The sequence below is a fragment of the Fragaria vesca genome, linkage group LG7 (assembly GCF_000184155.1).
Source record: "Fragaria vesca subsp. vesca linkage group LG7, FraVesHawaii_1.0, whole genome shotgun sequence".
Classification (NCBI taxonomy): domain Eukaryota; kingdom Viridiplantae; phylum Streptophyta; class Magnoliopsida; order Rosales; family Rosaceae; genus Fragaria; species Fragaria vesca.
This window is the reverse complement of record NC_020497.1, coordinates 4,036,899-4,047,917: the sequence shown is the minus strand read 5'-3', so window position 1 is coordinate 4,047,917 and position 11,019 is coordinate 4,036,899. Positions and strand designations below refer to the sequence as shown.

The following is an 11,019-nucleotide window of genomic DNA, read 5'->3' as shown; positions in this document are numbered from 1 at the left end:
TATATAAATTAAGAAAACTGATGAAGGATAAAGTGTAGAGAAAAAGAGATAAGAAGAGAATCATCATCTTATTCATTGATAGGAACACTTTATATAAAGAATTACAAAGTACCAATATAGTAATGATAAAGAATACATAGTCATATTCTAACTACATTCCTGATGCATAAGGCCAAGACACACATATAGAATATCCTAGAACATTCCCCTTTGTGCCGCATGCCGATATGCCTGTGGTGCTGATATGTCCTCTCGTTAAAAATCTCGTCAAGGAATAAAAACCCTGTGGGAAAAAAACTAAACTTTGATCGTAGGAGAAAAAGAGTACAACGCACCTTTCATATTTTATAGTGACATGTATGTCTGTGCTAGACTCCCCCTGAAGTTTGCATCTCCCCCTGATCTTTGCATCAATCATAGGGCTCTTCTTAATTTTTACTAATCACGGAAGTTTCAATAATTTAACATGTCAATGATTTTTAACATGTCTTCAAATGTGGCATTGGGAAATGATTATCTAGATCATGCCGTATTGTCCTCAAACATGATCTTCTACACTTAGATCTTAAGGAGAAGGCCGCTTGTGAACTCAAAACATAAGTTCGTGCAGGAAATCAGATTTCCGCGCAGCATAACCTTCAGTTATTAGAACAGCTGTAACTTCCTCTAGGAAATACGTATGAACGAACCGTAAACGGTTTTGGAAACTAGACTCATTTAGCTTTCCAACCATATATTACACACATTCTGGCTCGTCAAGATCTGTTCAAAAAGTCCGGTCGAAGTTGACTGTTTTGCCAAAATCAGATTCTCGGACAGATTTGTCCTACTTTACGAAAACGGCCATAGCTCACTAAATATAATAGTTATGATCAAATGGTTGATGTCCCTGGAAAGTAGACACATAGACCTTTCCAATGGTACTAATTTCACCATTTTCCAGAGAGTGATATTTCATTTAGGTCCCGTGGAAGTTGACCTACGAAACTTGACAAATTCTGATTTCGCTATTGATGTGTCTTTCTTATGTAGGGATAGAATAAGCTTCATCCTTTCATACTATTAAGTATTGAAAAAAGAGTTACTGCTATTACATTGGCGTTGCGTGGGCGCATAGTTATAGTTAGCTTTACAACTTTTTATAGCGAATGAGATGTCAAGTCTTTCGTATTGTGTTGAGTACATTGATGCGTCTTATTGTACTTAGACGGGAACTCCATCTCTTAACACATATTTGTCATCTTACTTTAGACAAAACAACGGATCTCTCTTTAGAGCAAAGACTTTGACTAATCATGGGAGTATATTTAGCCTCAATAGTTATAGAGCGCCTAAGCCGACTGATGGAAAATCATTATCAATACAGTCATCGAGTGCCTTATCGAGACCATGTCTTCCCTAGATCTTTTTCATTCTAACTTTAGATGTTGATATATATTGGCATCTCTTAATCCATCAAGAGTCCATGTAAATCCGGAATGAACACGCAAATGCATAATTCCCCATATCCCTTCCAAATCAAGTAGTTACGTAGTGTGCATTTCAACCTCTCTTACAAACGCACGCCTGTGGTCTGGAGCCACTTGATTTGGGTGAATGAAGTTCGTTTAAGACCTTCATGTATATCTCTGATCCCGTATAAATGTTATTATGACCACATTCATAGGTTGCATGTTTAGTTATTCGGAAACTACCAAACTAACAAAGTAGTGGAGTGCAATGGCATCCATTACGAGAGCATATCTCATCGTAGTCAATCCCAACGCGTGTTAGTGAGAGACCTTGCGCCATAAGGTGAGTCTAAGCTCTTGTTCTCACTACGCTATCTAACAAATGTATAGTTGATAGGTTTTACACTTGCGATGTCGGCGTCACCTGTCCAAGGCCTATCTCTTTGTTATGCTGGATCATATTTTTCCATTAGGCCAATCAACTAAGTTGATATCCATCAACGAAGTGTAATACTTGTAGAGATCTCTATATGGATTGGATTTGACATTGAGGTATCCCCCAACGATAATCACAATTCAGACTTCATGAGACAGATTTGAGTATCACTGATCAATGTATCAGATTATGCCAAGCTCGCTTTCTTCCCAGTGCGAGAAAATATCGAACCTAAGGGCCTCCCTCCTTTTAGGGAGCCACACGGCCTTATGACACCAATTTTTCTACTATATGGCGTCACCATATCACCATCCATGGGATGGCGCCAAGACCAACTTTTTTTTGTCACGCCTTGTCCACTTGATATGACATCAATCCTTGCAGACATATTTGCAGCATGTGATATTGTCATTTTAACACTTTAAGTATTTGGGATCAAGATGAGACTTAGTGGGGACAAACCACAGCAATTCACATCGTTCCACTTGAACACTTGTGTTCTTATCTCCCCCTAACAGCGGGAATATTGTCTTATCAAAGTGACAATCCGCAACTTAGCGATGAATAAGATCACCTGACAAGGTTTTTACATAAGCGAATTATAGGTAAATGTTCATATCCAACCTAAACTTATTCATCTCAAATGACCCATCATTGTGCGTAGTGACATTGCGATTTGGCACCTAGAAATAACATCTAGCCGATCTCAAAGATTGGAGATCCATTTCAATCATGTTTGAGCTCAATGATTGCAATTTCATGTCAATCCTGGTACACAGTCACGAGCTGTAGTACAACAATATTCAATGATGGTGGGTTGTAGATGAATAGTAAAGCTACATGCAAATATTGCATAGCCCCAAGACACAATAGAAAGATTGGTGCGCATCAATAATGTTCGAGCGACAAGCTAAAGTTGCTTGGTCGTAGCCTCGGTGAGACCTTATTGCGTGTGAAAATGGGGTACATGACACTTCAACTATATCTCAATAAACTTCTTTAAAGAATGGGTAGTGAGCCCGTAGAAGTATAAGTAGTAGATAATAGTGTAACACGTGACCAATGTGTTAACACTTCAACCAACACCATAAAGCATAAAAAGGTGTCTGCAAGTTGGTTGCATCTATCTACATAGTTTGATGTAAGAATTAAATGTTCACTTTTGTGTCATTTAGCGTAGGAGGGTCTCACTTTTAATTTAGCGAAAAATAAGCTTTCAAAACGAGCAATGAGCATTGCAGGGGGCCAATGAGACATCGAGGGAATGCCGCTGCACCTCAATTGTTTAAGGAATTGACTAGACGGCCTCCGAGAAGTTAGGGCCGTGTTCGGGTGACGTCAATGTCCCCGGGTGCTGCCAATTACAAACATGGCGTCACCATCATTTTGAGTGGAAGAATGGATGTCTATGAGAATTTCTCAAAATTCGGACCATTATATCTCTTCCAAGATGACCGATTTGGTTAAACCAAAGCCTATATAAGTCAGTGTCCCAGATATCATGTTTGGCGACAACATGGGATTCAATACTCAAATTGTAATGACATACAATCCACTAGATTGACTCATTAACTTCTCCAAGGTGCTTTAGTATGCATTCATGAGAAAGTATACACAAACTGACAAAAGAATTCTTGTTCATTCTCACAATGTGTTTTCAAATGAAAACTATTAACGTGAATATCTTTAAAGCTCAATGTGGTTCGGTTACCTCTCAATGCATAGAAGGCATCTGTGACGTTGATCATGGTGCCATGAGACATCAAGATTAAAAAAAACCGCGTCCTTGAAGGACCGGTATGATTCAATTATTGTAGTCACAGAAGATTTACAAAAGCACAAAATCAAAAGATAGTTACCGGTTCTTTAGAATGTTGTGGGTAGTTCTACTATCTACGAGGTACTCAATGTCTCTATGAGACATATCTACAAAAAAGAGTAGATAAGCGAGTAAATAGTTCCACTTGAACCATTTAGAATGATTGAAAGAAGCTACAAAAAGCTGCAAAGTGCATAAAAATTTCCGCGTAGAATGACCTTTGAGCACTAAAACAGCCATAACTTCTTCGTTAAAATAGATATGAATGAACCGCAAAAAGTTCTAAAAACTAGACTCGTAGAGTTTTCCAATGATATAAAGCTCACTGTCTGGTTCGTTCGGATCTGTTCACAAAGCTCAAACAAAGTTGGCTGTCCAGAAGGAACAAATTGCTGTTTTTCGCAGAATTGGGATATGCGAAGCTGTGAAGCTTGCATATGGCATGTAGGCTTTTGCCTTAGCCAAAAGTGACATGTGTATGATCAAAACCAAGTCCTTTTGGTCGTTCCAAGGTCGTAAACTCCATGACTAGTTAGCAAAACCTTTTTGACATGAACATAAACTAACCCAGAGGACCTAGAAGATACGATCATGATGATGATTGTCCGGTTTTGATAAGTTTTCAACGTCTTTTGCAAGACAGAAATTGGTTTAATAACGTATGGGGATCCAAAATCAAAAGCTTTCGGTAACTCCAAGTCAGTATGACCAGGCATGTCCGTGGAGGGTCGGTAGTGCGAAACACAATTAAACCACTATCTCCTTAATTTCAGACAATTCTAAGACATCACACTGAGCTTGGATGAGCCTAGTTAAACAATTGATGATGCAAAATCCGCTATAGGGTAGAAGACTTAACTGGAAACACGTTGGCGATCCTTTTTGAGGATGCAAGGACGTGTGTCATCTTCACTTGGAAGAGACCAAAACGACATAATCTAACCATGTAGATTGTAAATATGTCATGCTTTTAAAGACGACGTAAAAATGTACATCTTGTTTGTAAATCAATATGAACCATAAGAGGAGAATAGTTTCATAACTTCGAAAAAATTCTCAATGCATTCATTATTGCTAATATGAGTATATATCGAGGTCTCGAATAAACAATATAGCTTGGAAAGAAAATCAAAGTCGATCTAGCTGATGACGTTAAACTCAAGAGTAGCTAGTGTTAGATCCGAATCTTTGAAATCCGTGATCATGAGGATGATGTTCTTGTCCTTATATTAATTTCTGATACCTTTTTGTATGCATTCATGATTTGAGGATGAGCTCGACAACTCCTCAACCAGTGATCCGGAGATCCACACGGTTGCATTGTTCGAAGTTGGCATGAGTAGTTTTGACTAAGGCTGGGCTCGGGTCGGGTCGGTTCGGGCTTTTTCAGTTTTTAAACCCGACTGAGCCCGGCCCGTTTATCTTTTTTCGGGCTTTCAGGTATTTTTTCGGGCCCAAACATGATTATTGTAGTTTCATACCATTTGAGCTCTAGAGATCCAAAAATAATAAATCAACATTGCATATCAACATTACAGATCAAGGAAACTAAATGGATCAACCAAAATCAACATATAATGACATCTTCTTGACTCAAAATCTCTCCAAGAAGAAGAGCTGTATATGTAGCTGAAGCATATATGGAGAAAACAAATCTGCTAGAGATGGACTAATATTCAAACTAGCTACTAGCTAGATAGAGAGTTGTGGCTGCACAACGTCTTTGAATTGATGCCTGCCCTGATACCCAAATACAACTAATGAATAGAAAGATGAACCAAAGAAAGGTAAGAGAACATTCAAAGTAAGAGCATAGGAAACAAAGAAAGTGAGAGAAATCCAGAAAATCCAAATTGAGTTTTCAAACCCAGAAGCTGGAAAACTCAGAAACCCGAACTTTACATCACCCAACTCAAACCCATCTGCCTCCACTCTCCAAACAATTGCAAATTAGAGCTTCTTCTTCATCATCCCTTTATCCCTTATTCCCTCCAAGAACCAAAACAAAATCAAATGGAAAAGACGTAATTAAATTCTCAAGTTCATTGAAACAGCTCTAGTTTCCACATAAGAACCAAAACAAAATCAAGCTCAAGAATCAAGAGCAACACAGAAACCAAATCCGCAGTCATACAACCAATCAAACTCAACAGATCTCATCATATTCAACGCAAAATCCAAACCGAATTAAAACCAAAACGAATCCGAAAGCTACAAAATCAAACGAGGAAGAAGAGAGGCACAGAGAGAGAGTTTAAGAGAAGAGAGGAAGAAGAGAGGAGCAGATAAGAAAGGCGCAGAGAAGAGAGTATAGCTATTTTAGTTTTAGGGTTTTTTTTAATAAAAAATTATATGGACCAATAATATGGTGACGCGTGGCAAAAATTTATGTCTCGGGCCTGAACGGGCTTTCGGTTAAGGACCGAGCCTGAACCGAACTGAAAGCATTTGGACTGGTCTGTGGCCTGAACCGGGCTTTTGGGTCGGTTTTTTTGGGTTTTTGGGCCCGAACGCCCAGCCTTAGTTTTGACAGATTGGTGTCTAGACCGAGAGTGTCGCCATTATGCGGCACCTTCCCCTCTTTTCTAGACTTTGGCACGGCTTTTTTATTGATGTCGTGACCCACATTGCCTTTACTACACTAGGGGTTAATCCCACGTGCACAGGCTAATACGTTTATCTCATAAGCGTTATGCAATTTCGTTAAAGATTATGGATCAGGATGCCACGGAATATCATCGACGATATGTAGTCAAATAAGATGGTAAGCATTCCACTTGACTTAATAACCCAAAAAGTTGAGTTAGATGGACGTTTCAAGAAACGCTCCATAAGTGCACTCCACAGTACATTGTGGTCATTACTTTTTGCACAAATTGTCATTGAAGGCTTTTGTCGATGTGGCGCGTCAAAAACTTTGAGCGCATGAGATGTGAAATCTCGGCATCTAGGCCTTTTAGCCTGGGGGTCAAAACATGTGGTTTAATCCTTTCCAAATAAAGGTTCCACAAATACCTAGCGAAGATTCACCTCAGGCATCGAGTACGTCAAAACTCAAAGAAGCAGAATGTTACATTGCTCTTGCATATAAAACCAAGCAGTTATGAGACTCGATAGAGGTCACAAATAATGTTTTTTAATGGTTTGTCTTACTGATTGATCACACACAATCCGGAAAAGCCGCGAATTGATCAAACAAAATTCGAGGAAAGGCCTCGGATTGATCAAACATAATCCAGAGAAAGGTCGAGGTTGATCACACACAACTCGGACAAGGAAACAAGAGTGATCAAACACAATCTTGACCCGCAAATAAAATTCCGGGATTTTTACCTGCACGCACAAAATCCCAAGCATAGAATGGAGATGGAGAAGAGAGGAAATGATTTTATCCTCCCCGAGTTATTGAACATGGAAAAGTTTAGGGTTTCAAAACATGCCTTTCAAAACTTCAAACACTTGAAGAAGTCGAAAATTGTAGTTTGAGGAAACCAAAAATCGTCAGCGGGCGGCGGCCAAGGGATTGGCAGCCGGTGATGTTGGACGGCGGTCGGGAAAACGGGCGGCAGCAGTAGTTGGAAAGAGGAGCCGAAAAACACTTTTTAGGGTTTCGGAAAACAAATGGTGGACTATTGGCTCTAGGGCTAGAACAAAGTGCATGATAACGTGATGAAAGATAAAATGTAGAGACAAATGGTTGACTATTGGCTATAGAGTTAGAACAAAGTGCATGATAACGTGATAAAAGATAAAGTGTAGAGACAAAGAAATAGGAATAGAATCATCATTATTAATTAATAAGAGCCATTTATATAGAAAATTACAAAGACAAAAACTAATTTCAAACTCTATCATCCTCTAAAATGCTCTCACATAACCCGACCCACGACCATCCATAGAGTCAAGCACTCAAGTGGGTCAAAAACTTTCTCTGCAACGTCAACATCCTCCCCAGGTCCCACAGAATAACAAATTCCTCCGTCCAAACTCCAATCCCACCCGTCCAAACTCCACCACAAACCCAAGTCATCAAAACCAACGGTCCAAAACCAACGAATCAATGATGGAATCTCTCTGTGAATCACATAATGACATATAACACGTATTATACTTCTCTGAAATCATTGCTCTTCTTCTTCTTCTTCGTTCTTCTTGTGCCTCCTTTTAGATCCGCGACGATCTACGCGAGCTGCGTCCATGGCGTCCAAGCGGATCTTGAAGGAGCTCAAGGATCTCCAGAAGGATCCCCCGACCTCATGCAGCGCCGGTACAGTCTCACTTCTCCTTTAGATTTTCATGCTCTTATTGATTTTCGCTTTTTCGAAGCTCGATCTTTGAATTTGTTGTTCATATGCTTAGTAAAGTATTGGATTTTGTTATGGATTTTCGGTTTTTGATGGATTTGAGTGGAAGTGATTGTGTGTGGTTAGCGAGGAGTGAAGTGAAGTTGGTTAGGAGAGCTGTGAATGTGAGTTATAGGATTGTTGAGTTTACTGGTTTTTTGGAGTGAACTTGTTTAAAGTAAGAGACTTGGAAAACCTTGTGTGTTGATTGAGAGAGAGAAAAAAAAGTTGAGAGCTTGTGTAAATTCTTTGGTGTTGTAATGTGCTGACAGAGATTGAGTTGAGGAGGTGTGGATAGTTATCGGAATGATCTGAGGTCAGTTTGAGGAAAATTGTGTGGAGCCGACACTATAATGTATGGTGGTTGATCATATATGATAGCTATAGGATTCTAAATGTGTGTATCTAGAGCCTAACCAAATGACACCAAAGTTAACAACTTTCGGAAGTTTTTCTTTTATTCTTTAAAATCAACTAAATGAAAGTGCTTCCAAAGAAGACCACTTTCTTCATATTCATTTAAGATCAAAATGTTAGAGCTGGTTTGAAAGCAATAATTGTATAACGTGAAACTATATTGAGGTTCACTACTTGTATTTGATGACAGGGCCTGTTGCTGAAGACATGTTTCATTGGCAAGCGACGATAATGGGCCCTCCTGATAGTCCTTATGCAGGGGGTGTCTTTTTGGTTACCATTCATTTCCCTCCTGATTATCCGTTTAAACCACCTAAGGTATGGCATACTCTTTAGAAGTTGTTTATTTAGCTTCATACCTACTGCAAATTAGACCCAATCAATGTCATGACTTACAAATTTGATAGCATGAGAAAAAATATTGCTGATAGTATCATTTTTCCAGGAAAGAAGATGAACTATGTCTTTCTGCCAACTTGTCAGGAAAAAACGGCAATTTTGTTTCAACTCATAATTAATTGGTTGACCTTCATTGTACTATTGGAAATAGTAATGTCTTAACAATTTTAAGAATTCTGTCTATTGTTGGAGTGAATTTTAATCACAAGTTCATACCTTACCTCTATGAAATTTTATGTATGATGGAATATAAATCAGCTTGGTAGTATTAACAAAACTAATAAGTAAGGCTGAATACCTACCATACCTGCTGTATAGGAGAGGTTTAGATAGATGACGGCAGAGGTTAATGACATAGGTGGATCAGGTGGTGATCTACTCGTCGGGGTGGGAGTCTTTGCATTCTCATTGTTTCTCATATATTTGAAGAAGCATAGGGACTTCGATATATTTGATCCGGAGGATCTCAATTTTGTACGAAAGAGGTCGGTAAAGAGTAAAATGTTACTGATGGTTTTGGTTCATACAACTAAATTTAATATGATCTTTTGACTGAGACACTTTTTCCGGGTTATGATTTATAAATATATAGGGTCAAGACATACACAGAGCCTCAAGTTGGATATATTGTCTCTGGTATTGAACCAAGTCAGGAAACCTTAGCGTAGAGCTACCTGCCACCTAATGTATTGCTTAATCCAACTCTCTACAACTTCTGCCTTGGCTGATCATTGCATGAAGAAATAAGATCGATTTTGGTTGGCTTTTAAGTCTAGGACCAATTTTACAGTCCTTCGAAAATCTTAAGAGAACTTCAAAATCTTATTGGCTTTTTGCATCGTGTGTTAATTTGTCATAAATGCTTTGGCTCAAATGTCTACAAGCTACTAAAATTACATATATCAATTGTCACCGAATTGTATTGCAGGTTGCATTTAGGACTAAGGTCTTTCATCCAAATATCAATAGCAACGGAAGTATCTGCCTTGACATTTTGAAAGAGCAGTGGAGCCCTGCTCTGACCATATCCAAGGTTCTGATCTCTTAATGATTGTTTTTAATTAATATGGACTAGCTTTCCAATTCCGTAGTCCAAGATTACTGTTCCCAGAACTGCATATCTTCCGTAGTGTCTGATTTAAATATGAAGCATCATTTTTGATATTATATTTTGGTATTTGAGATTATTTTTTTTAATTTGGATCTTCATCTGGATTTCCATTAAGGACATTTGACACCGGGGATGACTGTCATTTGTTAATGCATAGTATCTCTACACCCTGTTCGCTCATTTGTTTCTGCCGGTTCTTAAGTGGGTGGGAAAGGTTCTTGTTTCCTTTTTCAGGTGTTGCTATCCATTTGTTCCCTGTTGACTGACCCCAACCCGGATGATCCCCTGGTGCCGGAAATTGCTCACATGTACAAGACAGACCGGTCAAAGTACGAGACAACCGCTAGGAGCTGGACCCAGAAGTATGCTATGGGTTAGTATGTTGTGAGCCAACGACATGTAAGACACCAACATCGTATTCCCTGTTTTGTATAATAGAAGCCTGGCGTGTACTATTATAATAGACATTGAGGAATAGATTTGCTTGTGCCCCTCTGAAATTATAGCAATCTGCTAGGTGCTTCAAATGGGTACCTATCTGGCAGCTATGAAGTATCAGAAGTTAATGTTTGTTGTATTGTATATGTAAAACTAGAAGCTTATTCACTCATGTGTTATAATGTACCCTACACTAGTGTACTTCTAACATTTGCATTATATTGAGGATTTCTTGTTGATGTTTAAACAGTTGCTTGTATGATTTTGGATATTTCTATAGAGAACTGGAGCTGTTTACAGAAACAGTCAAAGGTCCCAGAGAAGGACATTTGTTTACATCTGGCTCAACCCTCCAATCCAGACAAAATATCTGATACTCGGCCATTTCCTATTCTGATTAATTCGTAATAAAAGTTTTCATTCTAATTTGTCCATCAAAACAGCAAGTATTTATTGTTGATTCAAGACTTGTGAGCCTCATCTTTCTTTTCCTAGTGTGATGAGAGCTTCATTTCCTTGGTGAAAAAGTTTCCTTGCTGTAAAATTCATCTTCTTCTATCTGTATCCACATATTTCCTGACTCTACATCATCACCACTCAATTTA

At 38.7% G+C, this 11,019-nt stretch overlaps 1 protein-coding gene across 1 annotated transcript; it reads left to right on the top strand.

The window, feature by feature from the left end:
- The first annotated feature begins 7,827 nt into the window (after positions 1-7,827).
- On the top strand, positions 7,828-10,714 carry LOC101298827 (ubiquitin-conjugating enzyme E2-17 kDa-like). The gene is made up of 4 exons (XM_004306652.1): positions 7,828-7,973; positions 8,657-8,784; positions 9,794-9,898; positions 10,211-10,714. The coding sequence occupies exons 1-4, from the start codon at positions 7,904-7,906 to the stop codon at positions 10,352-10,354; spliced, it is 447 nt and encodes a 148-aa protein (XP_004306700.1). The 5' UTR covers positions 7,828-7,903; the 3' UTR covers positions 10,355-10,714.
- The last annotated feature ends 305 nt before the right edge of the window (positions 10,715-11,019 follow it).